We start from the raw sequence: 24,123 nt of genomic DNA on the forward strand, positions 1-24,123 counted from the left end.
CAATCTGCTCAAGATGGCTAACCTACCTCAAGGAGAGACTGTTCCAGCTCAGCAAGTTGGATCTTCAGATCCTCCTCTTGTTTCAAGAGTTCTGTTTTACGGACTTCCAACTCTGGTTTCTCATGCTGGATGGTGTTAGCCAAAAGCTGAAAAGGAAAATGCCCAGCAGATTAAACAGACGGATAGGTCATACACCAGTTTCATACGTTTTAGAACATGTCTGCCTGTTTTCACTTACTAGTATAATATGAATAATAGTAATAACACATCAATGCTTCACATTTAACGCCCCGGTCATGAGCCAATGCAAGCCCTTTAATCTTTCTCATCTCCCTGGGAAGTATACAGCCCAAGCTCCTGTGGTGCCCGGAAGGCTTTTTCAAACACAATATCAACCTCCACCCTCTCAGGTTCCCATTTATACCCGTGGGTGAAGAGAAGCAATTATAGTAAAGTATCTTGCTCATGACCGGGATTCGAACCCACGCCCTGATGACTTAACCACCAGAACTTGGATCCAATGCTCTAAACCACTTGGCCACGACGCCTTACATCATACTTGAACATGACAGCAAATTTAATAAACAATTGCTGAAAAAGCTAGGTATTTTATGTTCAAAATGAAAAAAAAAGAGCAGACATTGAAAAGTTTAGTGTTCTGGATGTATAAGTTTCATAAAATTCCAAAACACTTTAACGAACCTGGCCAGTCAAGCCTGCCCTCGTTGTTGTAAAGTTGACCTCTGATATAATAGAGGCAGCATCAGGTGGAATCTCAGGGTTGGGATTACGTGTGGTCATGAACAAACGGAAATCCTCATTGTAGTCTATCACTTTGTCACCAATCTGAATCACAAATCTAGGTCCTAAAATCAGATTCAAACAAAAATACAATATTAAAAGATGTGAAGGATTCTGCTTTTTTAACCAGGAAATTAGAGGTTCAACTTGAACAAGTTTAATCAAGTTATTTTTTCTCCTACACCACCTTACATCCCTTTCAAAGTCTTATAAACTGTTTGATTTTGTCTCATACACAGATTCTTACAAACCTACACATGATTGACACACAACAGAGGTGTTATTATGATTGACAGCCCCCCCTCCATTTTTCAAAACATTTATTGATATTTTTGTTCATGCAACAAAGGATGCCTCACAAGTGAATTTAATTACTGTAGTTTGCAAGCCTGAGGAAACCTGTATAGACAATGGTGCTCCGATGTGAACCAGACACACAGAGGTTAACCCCTACTCTTTCATGATAGTGGTTCTTAGTTCTTGAAAGTGTACTACGGGATATACAGCTTGATGTCCCATCCAAAGAACGATTATGGTCAAGTATCTTGCTCAATGACACAAGTGCCATGACCAGGACTTGAACCCACACTCTGCTGATCAGAAACACCAGAGCTTGATTCTGGTGCTCTTAACCGCTCGGTCCAAACATGCCACATTAGTAATCTTCATCTTTAAAGACAGTGGACACTATTGGTAATTGTCAAAGATCGTCGAATTTGCTTTCTGATGCTTGATTTCGAGACCTCAAACTCTAAACTTGAGGTCTCAAAATCAAATTCGTGGAAAATTACTTCTTTCTCGAAAACTACGTCACTTCAGAGGGAGCTGTTTCTCACAATGTTTTATACCATCAACCTCTCCCCATTACTTGTAATCAAGAAAGGTTTTATGACGATAATTATTTTGAGTAATTACCAATAGTGTCCACTGCCTTTAAGACAAATAGAAATTGGTTCTATATTGCACACCATTACCTTGACTGACAAGATCTGCCCGCAGGAGAGGGTAAAGGATGGGTTCTATGCCATCCATCTCTTGAATGATCAGGGTCTTTCCAAAGCGCACAGCAAGCTCAAGAGCAGTGTTGAAGTTGGAATCCTAAGAGATGTGATGCAGACAATGTAATGAGGGGAAATGTCAGCAATAATTGTCACAGTTTCTCATTTCATTATGAACACTGACAGTTTTTTATTTTATTATGAACTACACTGAAATAACTTTGTTATGTACAAATACAGTATTACTGCACGTGTATTAAACCTCGTTCTCTAAGCTTAATATTCGGCCCCAAAAAACAATCATACAGAAATACATTTCATGAAGAACGAACTAATAATTCATTATAGAACACGATAGGTAAAAGGATGTCTAGTTTATAAATGAGATTAAACTAAAGTTAACCAAATTTAAAAAGCAGGAGTAAGGAGACGGGGATGGGAGAAAAGGAAATGAGTATGGATGTAGAGAGCAAAAATTGATGTCCAAGTATTAAAATGATAATGCAGCAATTGAACACAGGCTAATAATTTAAGGCAACATTAATCATAAAGGCAAGAAAGAACAGATTTCAACTCCTCTATTTAAATGAAAGACATTACACTGGGTTGAAGTATTGGGACAACATAAGGATGTAGAATCAGATGACGTTACCTTTACCCAATTTTGGTGCCTGTACTTATATTAACTTTTATTCTGTGTGTACTGAAATACTAATTTGAACCCTGGAAGGAATATTAATTCTGGTTTGACCCTTTGTACTTAATACCTTGCAGAGTTCTGTGAAGAAGAAAAATCACAAGCATATTACTCGGGTAGGATTTGAACCCACCACCTTAAACCAGAAGGAATGTTGTTGCAATTTTAATAGGCAACTGTCAGAAGAGTTCCCCATACCTGTTGATTGACCACTTCTAGTCTGGCATCCTTAAGATGTGTCTTCAACCACTCAGTGGCTCTCGATGAAGGATCCACAAGGAACGGCCTCAAGGAATTCTGTTAAAGATCAATGAAGAAGCAAAGTTAATAAAAACAGTAATAGTAGGCGTTTTTTTTGCTGCGCTTTTCACACCCGATAGGCTTCTCAAAGTGCTCCAACATCTCCACCCCTGTTCATCTAGGCCATTTAATTAATTCCGTAAGCCATCTCAGCTCCCTTGGGAGTACACAGCCTGTGCTACAATAGACCGATCCATTAAGCTCCGCCCCATTGCGTATTGACCAATCACAACGCAACGAAGGTCTGACAAATAAGGTCCGACATGCGTGTGCGTATGCTTGGCACGTGTTCTTGCTCACACGTGCGTCGTGGGCAGAGCTTAATGGATCGGTCTTTTGTGTCTTTTATCTACTCGGCTAAATCAATCACAAGAACCATTTCTGCACTCACAAGTACCCATTTCCTAGTGTTGGGTGTTAGTGCAGAATCCTGCAGTAACCAGCGTCAAGAAGTACAGTTAGCAGAATGATACCACTACGGACCACATTATGATACTAAGAAGCTGCTTAATACATGTATGTAAGTTTGTGTTTAATGAAGCAGAGCTATGTAACTGAGCTAATAATGAAATGATAAAAAATGGTAGATTCGGCGCAGCAGTACATGTTTTATCTTCAAGCACCCTTGAATTCCTGATTCTGATTGGTTGACCCATAGCAACAAGAGTTTACCCATATCAATCACTGTTCTAACACGCAGTTCTGATGACGCATACTGCACTATTTTAAGGTACGGAGCAACTTTGCTTGAAGATAAATTCCTTATCACACTCATGCTAGTGGCACAAAAACAATTGCGTCTGACTACCACAACCAACTCTATCCTCACATTTGACGCTATATTTTTTTAATATTCCACCCAATTGTGTGATAACTAATGTCTATACTTGAGATAATCAATGGCAAAAAACTTAAAACCAACTAGACTTTAGTTCAGTTCAGAAGCTGCTTTGGTCTGACTCCCAGACTACTCTTATATCTACTCTCTTATCTACTACTCTTATATATAATCCCCATTCTCATCACTCTGGGAGAGGTGCCAGACATTTTGCCTTGGTTTGGATTTGTTGGAATATGCACAAAACTATCAGATAGTTGCAGATTGATAAAGTAGCAGACTTTGCAAATCAAGCTTTTGTAAACTGAACTGCGCTCAAAACAGCTACAAAAAAACCAAATATAATGCACAAATACTGTGTAAACAAAATATGGATATAGTTTTCGAAGCATTGCATGGTGAGGTATTAATGTCATGAATGTGTATTCGGTTTGCAGTAACATGTAACATGTAACATGTATATATTTACTTGGCAACGTTTCAACTAGCTTGCTCTATTCATCGCCAGTGTCCTGAATTAAGAACTCACTCCATAGCTGCGAAGTTAATGACGAGAAGTGCCCTCACTTGCTTTCAGTAAGTGACAGTGTTTGTAAACAATCTTATTCCTAACTATGTTTGTTCTATTCCAATCAAAAAGCAATGATTGTACCATGTTTGTGCATTTGTTGTCTTCCTAAGTTAGCAATAAATGAATGATTTCTAATAACTGATGAGTAAGTAGAGTTAAATTAGGGTAATACAGAACTCTAACACAATCAAACAATTTGTCTGTAAAAAAAAAAATGAAACTACGAGAACGGCTTCTCTACTATAAAATAAGAAAATACATGGATTCCTGCTAGCAGCTTGGCTGGAAAAATGTAGCCTTTGCAAAGCACACAATCTTACCGTGACAGGAAGGTCATTTATCTGTATATTCATCGTCGTCGTCGTTGGTGGTGTTGTTAACAATGAGGGCAGCATTCCGAGGCATTGGGTGGGGGGAGTGGGGAGTAACAAAGCATGGTGATCGAGCAATGAGCAGCCGCAGTCATGGTTATCATGCGGGTTGGGGGTGGGGGAGGGAGGGGGGTGAGTAAAATGAACAAAATGAAGTAATTAAAAATGGAATTCAACAAAAAAATAACTATGGTTAATAAACTATGTTAAATTGTTGTTTGTTGAAGCTTTAAACAAATAAATAACATAAGGTTGTTCATTTTTTCTTTCGTTTTCAAGGCACTGCACAATTTGTCATGTTTATATATTAATCATAGGACAAATTTGCGTAGTTGAATTAAATAAATGAACAACCGTCTGAAGCGCTGGTTAAAAATGAGAGCATTACATAGCATTATAAAAATGAAGAAAATTTTAGTACAATATCAACAAAAACTAAATTTAAAGTCTGCTTAAAGAACGTTTACCAACAAAATTTGTCATTTTTGATAACCTAGGTCTATGTAAAAAAAAAAAATGCAAATAATTAGTTTTAAAAAGTTGATTATAAACTCAACACCAAAACTGACAAAATATTGGAAATACTTTAAAATAAAGCAGAGCAGAGATACTTTCTCACAGTGATTGGTGCCTGTAGGCACTGTACATTTTGAACACTTGTAGGTCTTTTCATTTAAGACATTTTTTTCTTAACAAAAAGGGCCCAATTTCATAAAGCTGTTTAGCAGAAAATACTGCTAAACAAATGTCTTTGCTAAGAAAAAAAAATGAGTGGGGCAACAGTCGCAACAATTAGTTGCTAACTTTATGAAATTGGGCTAAGGTCTCTCCAAACCATTCAATGTCTTCAAAATAACTTTGTCTCAACAAGCAGTAACAGGGAAGGTAGTGGTAGCCCTTAAAGGCAGTGGACACTATTGGTAATTACTCAAAATAATTATTAGCATTAAACCTTACTTGGTAATGAGTAGTAGGGAGAGGTTGATAATATAAAACATTGTGAGAAACGGCTCCCTCTGAAGCGACGTAGTTTTTGAGAAAGAAGTAATTTTCCACGAATTTGATTTAGAGACCTCAGATTTAGAATTTGAGGTCTCAAAATCATCTGAAAGCACACAACTTCGTGTGACAAGGGGGTTTTTTCTTTCACAGTTATCTCGCAACTCCAATGACCAATCAAGCTAAAATTTTCACAGGTTTATTATTTTATGCATATGTTGAGATACACAGAGTGCGAAGACTGGTCTATGACAATTACCAAGAGTGTCCAGCCGTCGATTTCACGAAACTCTTCCTAACTTAGGATTAATCTTAGGACTTAGGACAAGTCCCAGCCTAGTTAGTGCTAACACTACCTTCCTTGTTTTATCTATCAGACTAAAGCCCGGTTCGTACTTCCTGCGAATGCAAAAGCGATACAAATGTTGACGTCACAAATTTGCCACAACTCTCCTTTGAATATCGCAGCGAAAACAAGAGTTGTGAAGTCAAATTCACGTCAAATCCGCATCGCATTCACATTCGCAGGAAATATGAGCCGGGCTTAACACTGCTATTTTTGTTAGTGTTAATAAGAATTGAAAGCATAACAATCTTGCAGTTGACAAACCTGAAGGATAACGAGAGCATTCTCCATAGAGAGATCATCGCTGGGTAACCCTTCCCCTTTCCAGATAAGCTGTTCACTTTCTGTGCTCAAGAACCGTCTCATGTCAAAGGTCTCCATTTGGGCCATCTCAGCCCAAGCAGCTAGTTTAGCTCTACGCTCATCCTCTGGTGCTGATGATAGGTAGGTGATGAAGCCGGCTGCTATCTGGGCTTTCTTGGGCAAGGTCTCTAGGTCTGTCTTCAGCTCTGATACCTTCAGTAATTATTAATTAGATTTATAGAGTCAAAAGACTTGTCTTAAATGAAATAATTTGTTATACTTTTAATGAGAGATAGCCTTTCATAAGGCCAGACGCCACTTCAAGTTGAGGGTTACACTTAACTAATTTGGTCTGTCAACCCAAATCAACTGCCTATAGGGGCCTTGCCACTTACTCCTGGAGCTGAAACAGGGTTACCCACTTCAAAGGATGTAGGCATGAGTTTCATCAACAAGAAGCCTGGCTGGTAGAGCAGAATGCAATACCTTCACAATGAAGAGTCACAGCTATTGTGCACATCAAACACCACGATATTAATGCAAATGCATCTCAATTAAGCAACTTGCATCAGGGATAAAGAATATTCATTAATTATGTTACCGCTCCCTCTGAAGTACAGTAGTTGCTATGAAAAAGGTAATTTCTCACTTAAATATTAAAAGACTTCAGGCCTGAAGCCTTTTATTAGGCATCTGAAAGCACACAAGCTTGTGCAACAAAGGTGTTTTTTCTTTCATTAATCTCTTGCAACTTCGATGACCAATTCAGGCCAACTTTTCACAGATTTGTTATTTTATGCATATGTTGGGATTTACCAAGTGAGAATACCATGAATACTGGTCTTTGACAATTATCAAAGGTGTCCAGTTCTTTTAAACATGCAACTGCCCGTTGAAAAAAAAGAGGAAAATTTTCGAAGGCACAACGCAAGTGCGGAGCGAGGCAGCCGAAACGTCACGGGACATTAGACCCACAATGGTACCCTAGAAAATGTTGAGGTTTATTATGCTCTTAGGTGCATTGTTAGCATGTACTAGGCTTATTTTACATGATTGTAGTTGTACACTGTTGTTGCCAGGCATATATTAGGCTATATTTTTTTTTTCCTTTTTTTTTTCCCCTTTTTTTTCTTATATATATTTTTTTTCACGTCAAAAAAACACACACAAAAACGCGGAATTCCGTGGAAACGCGGAAGAGTTGCATGCCTGTTTAAAACTGTTCCACAGAATGCTTTGTAGTAATGGTATTTTGTTTAAGGAACCACATAATACCTGAGCACTCCAGCGTTGATACTCTCCTTCCAGCTTGCCAATCAGATTCTCTGCCGAGCTAATCGTCTCTTGCTCTTTCTCTAATTCTAGTTTCAGCTTGGTGGCTTCCTCGTTCAGCTTCTGGAACTTCCTCTTGTACTCCTCAACTCGTCTGTCAACATCCTCCAGACCCTTCTGCAGTTTCTCCATGCGACTGATGGCCTTCTGTAGGTTTCTGTGAAAACAATCAGGGACAACTAGTTAAATCATTGCGGAACACGCTGCTAAAATATTGGATTCTAACTGCCTCTAGCTACCGGACAATCTCGGTGGTCTAGTTGGTAAAGCACTGCTTTAGATACAAAGGTCGTGGGTTCGAATCCCACCCGAGTAATATGCCTGTGATTTTTTTTTCAGAGTGCTCGGGAAAGTACCGAGTATACAGTGCTAATAAACATCAGAGTATAATGGGTAACACCAAAATTAATATAGTTAAAGGCACTGAACACCTTTTGTAATTGTTAAAGGCCAGTATCCTAACTTGGTGTACCCCAACATATGCATAAAGTAACAAATCTGTGTTTGACTCAATTGGTCGTCAAAGTTGCAGGAGAATACTGAAAGAAAAACAAACTCGTTGCACATATTTGTGCTTTTAGATGCCTAAGAAAGGCTTCAGGCCTGAAGTCTTTTAATATTTTAGTGAGAAATTACCTCTTTCTCAAATAATATGTTACTTCAGAGGGAGCTGTTTCTCACAATGTTTTATACTAACAACAGCTCTCCATTGATCGCTAACAAGTAAGATTTTATGCTAACAATTGTTTTGAGTAATTACCAATAGTGTCCAGTGCTTTACCAGTCCTTCTTTGCACAAAGAATCCACTCAGGCTTTAGTGTAAATCTCTTTCCATTTCAATCAAAGATACACTAGTTTAGAATGTATTACTAAGTCAAGTTTCAAAGGTATACACAACTAACTTGTGAGTTTCAATAATGTTTGAGAACAATTTGAAATGTATTCACTGTTACTTGTACTTTCAAGTTAAAATAATTACATTATAAATAATGAAAGCCTAGTAGAAATATTCCATCGTGTTGACCCCCCCCCCAAAAAAACTGTTAACTGCATCAATTTATAACTAAACTAAAAAAAATTAAGGACAATATTATACTGCACAAATTTAAGGCTTATATATATATAAACTGTATACAGGAACAGTATTACTGATTAAATGCTGAATAAATATCCTATCAGTCTCTACTATACAAAGTATTCCAGGACAAGCGATCACTTCCTACATCACAAAACCATAGAATGTCATTGTGGGTTTTGCCGTAGAATGTCAAGTAGGTTAGTTTTGTGACGGTTAATACGGCCTCTCAGACTTAACTTTACAAAAAATTGTAGAACATTCCTGTGCATGTGACTTACTTCTTGAGATGGTTCTGCTCAGCCTCTAGAGGGCCAATTTTCTCCAAAGCGTGAGAATACATGACGTTGGCTTTAACCCACTGAGCTAGTGGAGCTGCTGCTGTGCTGGCTCTCTTGGCATTCTGAAATAAAACAATTAAATAGTCTCAATTATTTGACAGCAACTAAATACAGTGTAATGTTTCACTCAGCAAAGTGTCTCGAAGAAATGAAAACAATACACGCAAGAGAAGATGAAAAACATTGTTCTTACCTGAGGTTCAAAAGATGCACCGTTCCTGCCAAGAAGTTCCTCTACACCTGCCCTGATCTCAGGGGAAATCTTACGGGCGTCAAAGTTTGTTATATCCTCCTTAATGCCACGCTTAGCAAGGAAACTAGAGAACAAGAAAACAAAATATAATTGTTTGAATAAGAATTAACATAAAAGGTCGCGGGTTCGTATATGGGTAAAACCAAAAATTAATATGTGTTACCCCGATGCAAATTTCCCTCTATAAAGAACATGTTAGTATAAAAGAGTGGTGAAATGGAAACATCGATTGCTGATTAATTTGACAATTTTTAACAAATACAGGTTTCTTAACAGTTTGAATATTATGTGCACCTTCTGGAACCTCACTAGTGTAGCAAATCATCAGTATATGACAGAAAAACAGTAGAGTGCACAACTTATCTATCTCCACGTTGACAGTGTTTCCAATGGTTTTAACTTTTTTTAAATCTGAAACCAACCCTAATGCAGACATGTACTCAATCATAACTTGAATTATTTTTTACAACTATTGGATTTTTAGTTACTCTCAAATTTCATTAAAAAATGTACAAAAATATTGATGGAAATATTGAATCAAAAATGTGATGAATCCAAAGTGATACTCTTCATTGTGTTTCCAGTCATGATATTATTTTCCATTAGAAATTGACTATGCAAGTCTCGTTGGTATTAGAACATTAAACGCCAGTAAACTCCAAATACATTTAAATTGTTTATGCAAGTTCGCCCAAAACAAGGCAAAACGCCACTCTAGGTAAAGAGCTACAAGGAAGAAAACATAGACATGCAGAAACTCAGTGGCGCTGAAGGTAGGAATTGATATTCCTCTTAAAAGATGGCAGATCATAGGATAAAGGGAAACATGCACCAGGCAAGGAGTTCCAAAGAGATGCAGTACCTTTTCATGCTGACCCATGAGGTATCAAATATCCCCATGAGTCTCAGCACACCCTCTAGGATATCCCGAATTACAGTAGGCGGCGCCCTCAACGCCCTGATCTCACTCAGACTCTCTGACTTGATGCTCCCTACGGCAGACTTGGCCTCCTGCACCTGAGGCTCAATCTCAGCCAGTTCAACGTCGATCACGCGTTTGCGTTTGTCTAGTTTCTGATTCTCTTCGTCGGCCTGTTGTTTGAGAATTTCAATCTCACGTCTTTGCTCGCCTGCATTCTGGGAAATTATCACATTCAAAATCAAAATCAAGGTTTTTGCTTTCCTGCATTCTAAGGAATGATCACATTGCATTCTGGAGAATAATCACATTCAAAATCAATATCAAAATCAAGGTTTAGTTTAATTTATGTTATTTATTCAGGGCAGTCTTTTAGGAGACTAGTGTTTTTCATATCCTTTTAGAGAGAGAAGAATACTGGTCTTGAACAATTGTTTTGTTATACCTGAAAAGAGCCGGTTTGGTCTCGATGTTCGAACAGCATACATGTACTCTGCTCGTCTTTATGGTAACAATGCCTCTTCTTTGGAGGTGTTTTGTTATCAGCTTCATATATTACTTCTATGGAGTTGGCATGGATTAATAAGCAGACGAACAGTAATTGTACAAATAAAAAACAACTTCACTGTTCTGTCAAACTCGCGGGGCTGTTTTTGATTGTACAAAGCGCTGTAAATCGACCAAGGTGGGGACGATCAAGGTGATGTATACCGGTTAACAAAACTCATGTTACCCTCTGCTCTCTGCGTCATGCGTAGTGCACATCCTAAGCTGTGTAACATGCGCCTTTTGTTTGGTTCTTGACCAATAAAACTTCACAATGTTATACCAAGGTATGACAGTCCTAGTTGTACATACCTCCATACTAGTCTGGATCTTCTTGAGTGCTTCATCAGCTTCTTTCTGCTTCTCAGCAAGCGTGATACTCTGCTCAGCTGCTTTGCTGTTTAGCTCAGCCACTAGCGCTTTAGCTTCGTTCAGTTTGGACACACCAGCCTTAAGAGGTTAATCAAAATCAAAATTCATCCTTGTTAAAGGGTTTTGGTACCCTTTGCAGATCAAGTTTTTAGCCATATGACATGACTCCCTACTCACTGCATGCTCACTGTGAATGAAGATGTATGTTATATAATTTACCTGTAGAAGTTTTAAAGTCATTGGTCGAGAAAAAAAAGGTGAAAATCACACAGCAATTTCTTCAGAAGAGTCATGTTAAAGTCACTGTAAATGCTAAAATAATTTTTGTCAGGAAATTATTTTACTCATTTCTCAAAAACTACGGCACCTCAGCAAGTTATATTTTAAGGGAAGCTTTCTAAAATCATTACTTTTAATTGGTGTAAGTTTAATGTAAATCTGTGGACCTTTGTGTTTTTTGTCTGACAAAAAGTACACAACCCCTTTAAACCACAAATAAAAAGGATTCTTACTAATTCTAATACATTTTCAAGGCATTTGTCACAGGTTAACATTGATAAAAAGTAATGAAATCTTGTTTCTTGAGGATTTAAAAATCGCCTCGAAATCATATACCACGCACAAAAGTCTGAAAACTTGTGTGGAATGGTGGTCATCGCTAAAGAAATAATTAACAAGTATGTTTCGAGAACAAAACTGTTCTTGCAAAACTTTTTCTTTGATATAGTTTCAGTTGGACCCTGTTTTAACAATGTCAAAATCTTCAGAGTTGAATTGTGTAAATTGGTTGTTTAACAAGAGACTTGAATGAATTGATGTTATCTCTAAACCGATGCTTATGTTCTCTACAATGCAACACCACTTTTTACAACAAAATTATTAAATAGTTTGTATCTCAGCAATTACCTGCAAATGTTTTTGTCTGAGCTCCACCCCAGCCTTCTTCTTTTGATACACAGACATGTAGGTGTGTAGGAAAGTGACGTAACGTCGAGGAGTAGAGTTCCTTGCTGAGGCGGATCGATGAATCTGAAGGAATGTCTTGATAAGCTCGTCTCCACCTGAGATTTTACGGCGGCGTTTACTGTCTTTACCTTTGTCTTTTTTATTATCTTCGTTGGCTCGACTGCTCAGCAGCATCTTTGGCAACTGAAGGCAGGAGAAACATTATCAGTGTAAATTATTTTTTTTAAAGGGGGGGGGGGAAATGTCACAATAACTTCTAGATCAAGGGGCTGGGCGAACAGCTACATGTAGATCAAGGGGCCAAACATAAACAATTATAAATTTGTGCTTAAAAATCAAATGTGTTTTGTTTTGCGACATTGAAGTTGTCATATCTTGGCAAAACTTGTTTTAAGCAAAATACAACAGTTTGAAAATTTGAAACCTGAATGTGTAACATAAGTGCTATTTTAGGAGATACAACTTTTTGGCACTGACATGATGCTGTGTATGTCAGTGACTTTCAGCTTTACCAATTTCAATTTGGCCCTTTTGGCTACAAGGCAAACAACATGGCCCAATTTAATAAAGCCTGTCACAAAAAAATTACTAAGCACAGAAAAGTATATCTACCAGCCAAAAATGTTTATGGGAAAAAATTAGAAAAAAAATTGTCAAGCTGTACTTTCTCCTTAACAGCTTTATGAATAGCTGTTTTAAGCAGCTCTTCATAAAGCTTAAAAACACAAAAAGCACAAAAATAGCTAAGCACAAATTATGCTTACCAGAATAAGGTTACCAGCATATACTTGGTTTGCAGTAACACCATGTGTGTATCTAATTGCTTAGGTAGAGTTTGTTCTTTAGAGAACTGTCATGCTGTTTATTATACTACCACTGAGTAGATTTATAGGATAGTTCGGGAGACTTCCCAGTTCTAAAAGAACTGTCCTGCCTTAACCAGCCAAACCTTCAATTTGTGACCGATATCCTGCCCATTCCTGCTTAGCGAAGAAATCAGTCAAGCAGTATTTTCTGCTTAACAGCTTATGAAATTTTGCCCTGATCTTTAAGAAGCTTGCTTACCTCTTTCATGCTATCTTTACTCCATCCTTCCATCCATTGAACTGAACACTTCTTGTACAGGGCTGGATTACTCTGGCAGTTCATGGTGAAAGAGCTGTTCTTACAGTCCATGACTAGAATGATATGCAGATTCACTTGAATACCTGTACAAGATAAACAAGTTGAGTCACAACAAAAAACAAACATCATAGGGTAGTTTAAAGGCAGTGGACACTATTGGTAATTACTCATCATAATTAATAGCATAAAACCTTTCTTGGTAACGAGTAATGGGGAGAGGTTGATAGTATAAAACATTGTGAGAAACGGCTCCCTCTGAAGTAATGTAGTTTTCGAGAAAGAAGTAATTTTCCACGTATTTGATTTCGAGACCTCAGATTTAGAATTTGAGGTCTCGAAATCAAGCATCTGAAAGCACACAACTTTGTGCGACAAGGGTGTTTTTTCTTTCATTATTATCTCGCAACTTCGACGACCAATTGAGCTCAAATTTTCACAGGTTTGTTATTTTATGCATATGTTGAGATACACCAATTGTGAAGGCTAGTCTTTGACAATTACCAATAGTGTCCACTGTCTTTAAAGGGTTTGGGTACTTTTTGTAGGACACAAAACACAATGTCCACATGCCCCCGAGTCTTTGCCCTAATAGTGCCCTTGAAATGCTCCAGTAGAAATTTACAATTTCCTCATAGGTTCCCTTTTCCACAGAGAAAATGCCTTGGTGCCCTTGCCCTTTTAAAAATGAAGCATACAGGCTTGTTCTGTAAATAACAGTGCCTGTAGTAAAAACCTAAGATTCAAATTTTAAAAAAGAGAAACAAAAAAATTAATCTTACGTGAGGCAAAGTAGCTTGCCAGAGTGCCCCTGAACTCCTCATCCGATGCCTGGTCCCTGAGCGGTGCCAGAAGGGGTTCAAGCTCCTCTGGTGTGTACAGTCCAGGGATCTCTCCAGCTGACAGTAGACTGTTGATAAGCTCAAGGAACTGTGGATGGATGAAGTGATGATCCTCTAGGAGGAGAGCCACCTGCTGGCCTTCAACACCAGCTAGTTGCATCACCTGAACAGGGAATATTCAGACCATTCAAATATCATTTCCTTTTGAGAACTTGTAGAGATAATTCATAAAACTCATCAGCAAAAAAGGTTTTCTTTAACCATTTATGCAAAAAATAGTTAATGGCCTGACGTTTCGACCCTAGCCGAGTCTTTCTCGAAGGCTTATTTAGCCTTTGAGAAAGACTCTGCTAGGGTCGAAACGTCAGGCCATTAACTATTTTTTGCATTTATACCATCGGTCCATTTGGTTGGTAAGTTGTTTGCAACAGCTAATTTTATTTTCTCATCTTTTACCATTTAATGACAGGAAATCTAATGAAATCTTAAGAATGAATAATGGGACAATATTTTTAAATACATCTGAAGAAAGCATAATCTATGCTTAAATACATGTACTATTAAAATCCCATGTTGGCACCACCTACAGTTAAAAAAATGTGAAAGTACAGACACCAAGAAATGCGAGAGAACAAAACTGAGAAAAGGGAGATTAAAGTAGAGTTGCTACATCGGCACATTTTATTTCAATGCTAATTTAAATTGAAATCTCTCTTTGATGTAATTTATCAGGAAGGAAGTTGCCAATCTAAAATTAAATATTTTTTGGCATTTAAATAAAATAAAATAAAATGTTTTTAAAATTATCCCCGCTGGCCTGTTTTCACTTGTTTCTCCAGACTGATATTTCTTACTAACGACCCTCTTCTTTTCTTTATTGCACCACACTACACTATATATATATACTTTATTCTATGACACAATGTTGAACATACCCCTTTGAGATCATTCTTGAATTGTTTCATGCCGTATGCTCTGGACATCTTGGGGGTAAAGAGCTCCATACGATGGCAGTGTGCTACTAGCGAGACCGCCGTCCGTCGTCCTACACCGCTACATCCTGCCATCAGTAACGAGCCACCAGGCTGGGAGAGAACTCTGTCCACGTGGGCTACATACTCTAACACCTCACGGAAGATCTGAATGTTCATCTCACGATTCTCACGAGCTACAAAACACAAATAAATATGTGTCATTGAAATGGTAACCCAGTTTCAATGCATTTATTTATTATGTAATATATCCAGATATAAATGTTGTTCTGTGATTATTTGTTACTTTTTATATAAGTTAACAGAGATACTGCAAATCAACGAAGACCTCACCACACATTTATGTAATAGAGCATACGGTATCTGACAAAGAAAAATGCCATTCAAGGGCGCTGGTTCCCAAAGTCAATGTCTTCATCTTTTACAGAAATAAAAGGTTACTACAGTATACCATAAAGAGAATAAACTGCCGTAGCCCCTATCCTTTAACGACTCTAAGATTATGAAAGGGTCACAAGTACTAAGCGAGTTTAGTTTCATATCAACTTTCCCCGCTGACTCCGAGAAGTTAACAGTTGGGAATGCATGAGCAATAAAGATAACCAAATTTGCATCCTTTGAAAAGCAAAGAAGCAAACAAACAATAGACCAATCCACTAAGCTCCATCCAATTGCGTATTGACCAATCACAACGCATCGAAGGTCCGACAAATAAGGTCCGACATGCGTGCGCAGATCTTGGCGCGCGCGGCAGAGTTGTGCAGAAAGGCATTGGAGAGCCCCAAGTGTTCTTGCTCACAAGGCCGTCATGGGTGGAGCCTACTGGATCGGTCTATTGATGCCTGGTTGAAGTAAAGTCCACATTTATATTATCATGTTTTACAGGTTAGGATACTACCTGGTATCAAGCACGCTTTGTTTACATTGAGCATCAATTTTGGGGTGATCTTTATAAAGTCAAAAGATTAATCACTGTACACAAAGTCCCATGGAAAATAGCCCAAGTGGAGCCAGTTCAAAACCAAAATGCAAAGAACAAATACAGTATTAACCAATCAGTAAGTTTGCTGTTTTTAACAAATAACAAAGCTGCAATAATATCTTTCAGAGAATCATCAATTCTGACAATTTCTCTTATTACTAAATTGCACCACACTATCAATATCACAGTATGATAAAAAGTTGGGTTTTCAAACTTACCAATTGTGACCTTTGCCCTCTTGATGACCTCTTTAAGGTCAGACGAGCTGAGTCTACCCAGTGGTTTCCCCACAGGTGGTAAGGGACCCCCTGAAGCTCCTGCATCAGCTCTGGATCCCCATGTCACGTAGTATACACCTACAGAATAGACACAGTCAATAACATAATAATGAAGATTCCATACACTAGTCTGCCAGACAGCTCAAAATTGTAACAAGTAAAGCCCGGTTCATACTTCCTGCGAATGCGATACGAATTTTGACGTTACAAATTTGCAACAGTTTAACTTTGTGTCCTACAAAACATTCACTGCGAACAGCCATGTGGCATTACAATTCGCTTTGTATTTGCAGGAAGTATGAACTGGGCTTAACAACACTGGATTCTAATAAGAATACTTTCCATACTACATTTCTTTGTTATAACAAACTATCAAGACACTATTCATAAATTCCCTTTTAACACAATCTTCTTTTTCATTTTCGAAAGATTGAGGCATTAGTAACAAAATTAAGACATTACTAATTCAGAAATGTTCAACTGGTTTCAACTGGAACTTTCACCTGGGCTGCAACCTACCTGCCATATTCTGCATTACATGACCAGCATTCCACTCCGACTGCAAAGCTCCTAAGAGGATTGAGTCAAAACGACTCCTTGCCTCTTCACTGACAAGCCTGTCCCTGAACAGACGAGAAGCCTCATACGCAAAGATCTCCAAGACGTGGTCGCTGGTGTTGTCTGATGATGCTGCCTTCAGGTCATAGCGGAGGAGACCCAAGACCCACTGGGTAAGGTCCCGAGGTGTAAACAGGTAGTGGCTGTGTTCATCAATGGAGAACTTGGCACGTGTCTGTTGTGGAAAAAAAAACAACATTGTTTCACCATTATGGTGTCGTGGCGGAGCGGATCAGGGCACCAAACTCAAGCTCTTGTGTCTGTTCAGCAGTGTGGGTTTGAGTTCCCGTTGTGACACCTGTGTCCCTGAGCAAGACACTTAACTATAATTCCTTCTCTCCAACCAGGGGTAAATGGGTACCTGTGAGGGCAGAGATGGCTCTTGTAATTGATTGAGCTTAGTAGAGCATTTTTTGCCTCACAGCTTGTACACTCCCTAGGGAGCTGAGATTGTTGACGGAATTAGTTAAGGCCCAGTGATGAGGGGTAATATTGTTGGAAGCGCTTTGAGAAGCCCTTTGGGTGTGTAAAGCACTATATAAACATCAATTATACAATACAATACAATATACATGTAATACAATACAATGGGTTTTTATATAGCGCCATTTCAATTATTATTACTATTATTATTTTGGTATTTTCTAAGGATCCTCCATACCTGTTCATAGACATTGAGCATAGAGACAGCTAGCTGATTACATCTAGATGCAGATCCCCAAACTGGATGTGATGGTAAGTTGGAATGAATAACAGCCTTCAGGTAAGAGCTGTAGATTGCCTGCAACTGCTCCTGATCGGCGTAGCTGGAAAACACATTACACAAACACACTCATGAAAATACAGCAAGCAAAAGACAAATTCAACATAGGTCAAGCTTTTATAATTTGCAAGTGTAGGTTACTCAGAGTTAGACAAACTTTGAAAACTTACTCTGGTGCTAAGAAATTTGTGCAGTGTTTTCTGGGAAAAAATTTTTTTTAATTTTTTTTTTGTATGCAAGTCGCGCCAGACACACAAGGCCTGAAGGCCACTTCAAGGTGTGGGCTACAATTATTTTTTTTCAGAGGCCGTTGCCACCTACTCCTAGGGCTAAAACAGGGTTACCCCTTTTACAGTCCATACAGATATAGGCTTGGGTATCATCAGTCAGACGCCTGGCCGGTAGAGCAGAAAAGCACTACCCCAATTTTACGTAGCAAGTGTCACGACTGGGATTCGAACCCACTCTCTGCTGATCAAACACCAGAACTTGAATCCAATGCTCTTAACCACTCGGCCATGACACCCCAAAACTAAAAAATAAAAACCATCTTGTTTCTTGACCCAGTTAATAATTTTTGAAATCCCGGCACTAGATGGTTAAGTATCTAAAATAGGCCATTAGGCACAAGCGCCATCTTAAAAATATAGCGCATTGCGTCTTGGGAAATGCTGCATTTGACTTGGTTAAAACATCCTGAAGTTCATACTTGCATTTTGCATTGTATGCATGAGTTAGTAGTTCTTTCTGTATTTTCTGTAATTTTTGTATTCAACAGTCCTGTTTTTCACCCTTGACTTTCCAAAAGCACTTTGAGACTTAACTGTAATTTTGCGCTATATGAAATCTGTTCATTTTTATTATTATATATTTGGTTTGCGGTAACACCATGTGTATCTACTTGCCAGGTAGAGTTTGTTCTTAGAGAACTGTCTTTCTTTATTCTACTACCGTGGAGTAGATTTATTGCATGTCCGTGTGACATCTCAGTTCTGAAAAGAACTGTCCGGCTTTTTAACTGCTACCCCGGCGGAAGGTATAGAAAATTGGCTGGGACTACTACTTTAGCTTATAGGATCGTAATTAACTGCACTACTGCTGAGTCAGTTCTTGAATTGGTCTCCTGAGAAGTCTCCCGAACATCCCATAAATCTACTCAGCGGTAGTAGAATAAATAAAGAAAGACAGTTCTCTAAGAGCAAACTCTACCTGGCAAGTAGATACACACATGGTGTTACCGCAAACCAAATATATATTGATACCTCACCAAGCAATGCCTTAAATCCTATATTATTATTATAATTACTATAATTATCATAACTGTTTTTGTACCTGATTGAGCAGATGCGAACAATGGATGTGAATCTGGAGGTGAGAGGATGACGTCCCACAGTGTGTGCTGCATTCATACTAGCAACAATCTGAACACCTTCTAATCCAACCCATTCTAGGTTATGGTCATAGAAACCCTTGTAGGTCAAGACCTGGAGCAAAATAAAATCACATAAATACAAATGTTCAAAATTGAATGAAATACCAAGCCAGTAAATAGCAAGGAAGAACAGGTGACCAGCAGCCGATTTCATGAAATGCTAGGATTAATCCTATCTTAAGTAATTAGGATGGGTTCAATGCGTCCTAACGTCTATGGATATGGAACTTAACTCGTCCTACGATTAATACTAAGTCCTACGATGAATCCTAAATTAGGAAGAGTTTGGTGAAATTGACGGTAGCACCTCTACAAAGCTGTTTTTCCACACTTTTTTTAAAAACAAATCCCCGCCCTTCATACAGACATTTTTAAAAAGAAGCATTCAGGCCAGACAGACAATCACATTTGACAACAGATTACAACCAATCTGGATGAACTGACTATCTTAATTCCAACTCACCTGTTGCAGAAAGGCTATCAGCTGACAGGTCCCCCACTTATCTGGCTTAGGAAGATTCAAATCCTTCAGATACAGTACAAGTGTCTCGCAGTCCTTAGGTCGATACACACGACCAGTGTTAGTGCTAAGGACCATGCATGTCTGTTGTAGTTTCTGCAGTACATGGGTAGGTGACGTCTCTGCACTACAGTGAATGGTAGCAATCTGAGTGGAGCGGAGGTTGGCGAAGCAATGACGCAGTATCATGCTGAGAATCAACAACAAATTGCACTAAATTAACGATTACATTATGGAGCCATGTTTTGCCTTACACATCAGGGCTTGAATTTGGAAGCAAAATCCACAAGACAGGAAAATATTTACTGGACCAAAATTCTTTTCACATGACCAGAATTGAGACAAGAAAAACAAAGTTTACTTGTTCTAATTTGACCTTATCACATCAAGTTTCAAGAAACTTCAAAACACTATAATAATAATAATAATAATAATAATAAAACAGTATTTATATAGCGCAATATGAATTGGCATTCCACAAAGCGCTTAATAGCCTTGATCAAGGCGCTACAGCCAGCCGCGATCTGCAAAATCCCAGTCCCCATCACTGAATTCCGCCAGCGCACCCCCATACATAACCCAGTGCATATACGTGTACAGCGTATGTACACATACATACGTACTATGTACATGTACCATCAGTATACGGTACACTTACGGTACATGGGTCTTCCCAAGTAGCGCCTTGATGGTTTTGTATCTGCCAAAATTTAGGGCGGAGCTCATTATGCTAATGTTTACTAACAACCCGTTCTCATTGGTTGTTGGTTGACCTATAAACTCTCGCTGTCAATCACAACGTTATTCTGCAAGCACTCGCACACATGTGCTCGTCGACGTATTGTAAACAAGCAGTGGCTGCAGTATAGTTGCAATAATGGCGGCGGGCGAGGGAGAAATCCCTACTAGTAAAACAAAACTGTAAGTCGCTGGAAATCAATGGTGTATAATTTGCAACACAACTACAGAAACTTTCAACAAAATATAACAGCCGCGTTTAATGCATCAATCATGGGTTTAGAAATAGAAGGAAGGAAATTAGACCATGTGAAATGTGTTTGAGAAAGGTTAAAAAAGTATCCAGGTGTCATGGGTTTCCGGCAAGATGGCTACTTGGTAAGAATTCTTAGGTGTTGGGCATATGACAGTACAGCACACCCCATCCCCTTGAAGCAAAAACACAGACCAGATGAGATAAGAAACCCAGATGTGTATTTTGTCTTAAGGTAGAAATATATTATTCATTACGTTTCTCGCGGTAAATCAAAGTTGGGGATCGAAAATATGTGTTGTCGACAGACGGTAGAAGATGGCGTGTGGCTGAACAACAACTAAATAAAGTTCAATTTCATAAACTAACTCTTGCCATACTACTAGTACTACACTACAACGTTACACTTATATAGTACAGCAGTTTCCAATTCTGGGACAAATCTACCATCTACGTTGTAATTATAGTCCTCGTGTTATAATGAAACGCAAGACAACGGAAGTTGTTCGAAGTTGTTCCCCGACCGGGCGAGTCATGTCCGGCTCACCCGTCCGGCAGCGCATTCAGACCCCCCTTACAATCATAGCTATATATACACCACGCTCCCGACACTGCTATAAAAAGCACGTAGTACACTACATGTACATATACAGCTAGCGTTCAGCGTACACACACATGGATGTGGCATGATTGCTAGCAGTAATACGTCATTCTCAATCGCGCCTGTGATTGGCCAATGTTTAGAATGACACGCCCACATCATGAATACCCGTTTATCGGAATTCCGATAAAGCTTTACAAACCCATCAAGGCTGTTGTTTGAGCCACGTGTATGAGGTTGAAAATACAAAGACACGACCGTTCTCACGACTACGCTATACTGTTCTCGCTGTACAATGTATGGTAATGTACATTTGTGAATGTACTGCATGCGTGTGCCGCGAACCGGGCCGGGGAACAGTACGTCAACAGCCTTGATCAAGGCTAAGCGCTTAACAGCAAAATGAAAAGCATTACAAGAAAACAAAAATTTATAGGCCTAAATTCCCCAATTAAATCCCAAAACAAATAATTATAAAATTAGGCCAGACCAGCTGTTACCTTAATGAAACCATTAAAAATACTACAAACAACTAATATAATTGTGATATTTTTTTATTTTTTTTTGAAGGTGGACCTCTTCAAGTATTGATCAAACTTTATTCACAAGATTTGGAAAAGTTTAATGAAAAGAGGATTCAGTGCTTCCCAATATGGCCAACACATAAAACACGTAACATGTAACAAATTAAATATTTAAATTGAGCAACTATATTTTCATTGTGCGACAATTTTTTTTTAATTTTTTTTTATCAGGTAGTCACATTTGCAGTCTTTAAATGTGTCATAATATTATTACGTTCTTTTCCTACTGAGTAGGAAAAAGTCAAACTGCACAGTTACATTTCATTTTTATAGAAATAGATGAAAATGATAACTGACGTCAAACCACACATAACAAGCTTACCCTTTACCACAGCCATCAGGACCAACCAATATAAATGGTTGTCTGTGCTCCGCATCCAGCCATGGGGCGAAATAATCTAGGCACATCTGAACATTGGAGGTACGAATGACTGGCAGAGAATTGGGTTTGTTGAAATCATCTGCCGTCAAATCACTGCTGTCCTGTTATGGCAAGTTTGAAAGAAAAGTTTGGTGCTGTCTCTAATCAAAGATACATTTTATAACATTTTAACAACAGTCAAAATAACTGGAGAAGAAAGGAGTGTGTGTGCATGTCTAACCATTGAATCGAGGACAATAACAAAAAGGATGCAATTGCTTTACAGAGGAAGGATGGTCTTGTATACAAAACCAATGAGAACATTGCTCAAAAAACAGAAGTCCTAGCAGTGGGAGAACAAAGAGAAGTCCTCGAACAAACATGTGAGTATGTGTGTGTGTGTGTTAGCCTACCTCAATGACGTAGTTCATGAGGCGTCTACTCTTGGCATCATAGTAGGTGTCGAGAGGTCTACGTGGGTCTGGCGGGGACTCATGTGCCTTCTGGAATATCTGCACAATTCAAAAATCATAACAACAGTTTGTTATTCACGCTGTCTGGGCCCAATTTCTTAGAGCTGCTCTAGCAGAAATGAGCAGGATACCAGTTACAAGTTGTGCATGTGATACGGTAGTTATGCTGGTAACCTTCTTCTGGTAAGCAAAATGTTATTGTGATTAGCCACTTTTTGTACTTAAGGAAGTGTACACTATTGGTAATTACTCCAAATAATTATTAGCATAAAACCAGACTTCGTAATGAGTAATGGGGAGCTGTTGATAGAATAACACATTTTGAGAAACGGCTCCCTCTGAAGTAACGTAGTTTGCGATAAAGAAGTAATTTTCCACGAATTTGGGGTCTCAAAATCGAGCATCTGACAAACAACTTTGTGCGACAAGGGTGTTTTTTTCCCAATATTAATCTCACAACTTCGATGACCGATTGAGCTCAAATTTTCAAAGATTTGATACAGCAAGAGAGAAGACTGGTCTTTGACAATGGACCCTTCCCATGAAATATGCTAATTGCATTCACGCATGCGTACAGACCCTGTTGGTTGGCAAACAACATAGAGTTGTGCACTAAGCAGACGCGCAACCGCGTCTGCGTCATGCACCCATTAGCCGTGTACAAAACAGCGCGATGTTCCCTCATTTTCCAAACCAAAACTTTAGTGCACAAGCAGCGTTGTAGCCACGGTGGGCGGCGGTGGGCGGGCCCGCCCAGCACTGACAATTTCCGCCCGGCACTTCAGCTGAAAAATAAAAAAGTAAAAGTTCTACTGATATTTATCACATTGCAAGACTAAAATGTCATGTTTTTTCGTGTTTTGTCATTTCAAACGCAGTTTGTAATTTTTTTGAGCCAGAATTACGAGCAATAAAAATCTCAAACGTGTTTTCCCACGTAACTTGCGCCTCTTGCCATCTTGTGAAGTTTTCTTCATGAAATGTGCCTTGACGTTTTTATTGAACGAACTATAGTACAGTGTAGAAGGCGTACCGTCTATACAGGCTGACAGCAGTGCTGGTACCGGACCGTGCACATGTACACGATGTATGTATGTACATGTGGTGTACACCAGCGCGCGCTGTGGTAGACCCTAGAGTGCACTACAAGTCTAGTCGTGAGGTTTTCGCGGGGATTTCACGCATTCCATGTACACACAAACAGTATCGCCACACAACAACATTACAAGGGCTGTGTAAAGTCTAGTGTGCGAGTTCGCGTGTCCCGGATGTAAGCATGTAAACACGTTCGCTTCGTCCACACGTGTGACAGCGCGCTCTGTGTAAATTTGTAGATGGCCTCGCAACGTACGGTAAGCTGGACGACTTTTTTGGGAAACGGGAAAAGATTGGAAGATGATATAAAAGTATCTCGTACAGCTTCAGTTAGTGCTGAGAATGAAACTGTACCTGAGACTTTCGAGACAGTTACTCCACCTTCAAAGTTCAAGTTCAACTTCATCGCGGCGGGATTACAACAAGCAAACAGCAGAAAC

At 38.8% G+C, this 24,123-nt stretch overlaps 1 protein-coding gene across 2 annotated transcripts in view; it reads right to left on the reverse strand.

Annotated features, from left to right (window-relative positions):
• The window catches only part of LOC139935666 (cytoplasmic dynein 2 heavy chain 1-like), a 73,716-nt gene that overhangs the window by 17,101 nt on the left and 32,492 nt on the right, over positions 1-24,123 (reverse strand). The window contains exons 38-59 of one of the 2 annotated variants that reach the window (XM_071930174.1): positions 22,529-22,627; positions 22,077-22,237; positions 19,522-19,768; positions 18,959-19,110; positions 17,525-17,669; positions 16,765-17,038; positions 16,186-16,323; positions 14,929-15,161; positions 13,934-14,156; positions 13,095-13,237; positions 11,970-12,212; positions 11,004-11,141; positions 10,089-10,363; positions 9,167-9,290; positions 8,914-9,035; positions 7,500-7,713; positions 6,186-6,437; positions 4,526-4,546; positions 2,695-2,793; positions 1,776-1,899; positions 703-866; positions 27-146 (exon numbers count right to left, since the gene is read on the reverse strand). In XM_071930174.1, coding sequence (XP_071786275.1) covers positions 27-146; positions 703-866; positions 1,776-1,899; positions 2,695-2,793; positions 4,526-4,546; positions 6,186-6,437; positions 7,500-7,713; positions 8,914-9,035; positions 9,167-9,290; positions 10,089-10,363; positions 11,004-11,141; positions 11,970-12,212; positions 13,095-13,237; positions 13,934-14,156; positions 14,929-15,161; positions 16,186-16,323; positions 16,765-17,038; positions 17,525-17,669; positions 18,959-19,110; positions 19,522-19,768; positions 22,077-22,237; positions 22,529-22,627 — 3,711 coding nt within the window. The remainder of the gene's footprint in view (positions 1-26; positions 147-702; positions 867-1,775; positions 1,900-2,694; positions 2,794-4,525; positions 4,547-6,185; positions 6,438-7,499; positions 7,714-8,913; positions 9,036-9,166; positions 9,291-10,088; positions 10,364-11,003; positions 11,142-11,969; positions 12,213-13,094; positions 13,238-13,933; positions 14,157-14,928; positions 15,162-16,185; positions 16,324-16,764; positions 17,039-17,524; positions 17,670-18,958; positions 19,111-19,521; positions 19,769-22,076; positions 22,238-22,528; positions 22,628-24,123) is intronic. The other variant, XM_071930175.1, reaches the window with a different exon arrangement.

The sequence above is a fragment of the Asterias amurensis genome, chromosome 4, assembly GCF_032118995.1.
Source record: "Asterias amurensis chromosome 4, ASM3211899v1".
In the NCBI taxonomy this organism is placed as follows: Eukaryota; Metazoa; Echinodermata; class Asteroidea; order Forcipulatida; family Asteriidae; genus Asterias; species Asterias amurensis.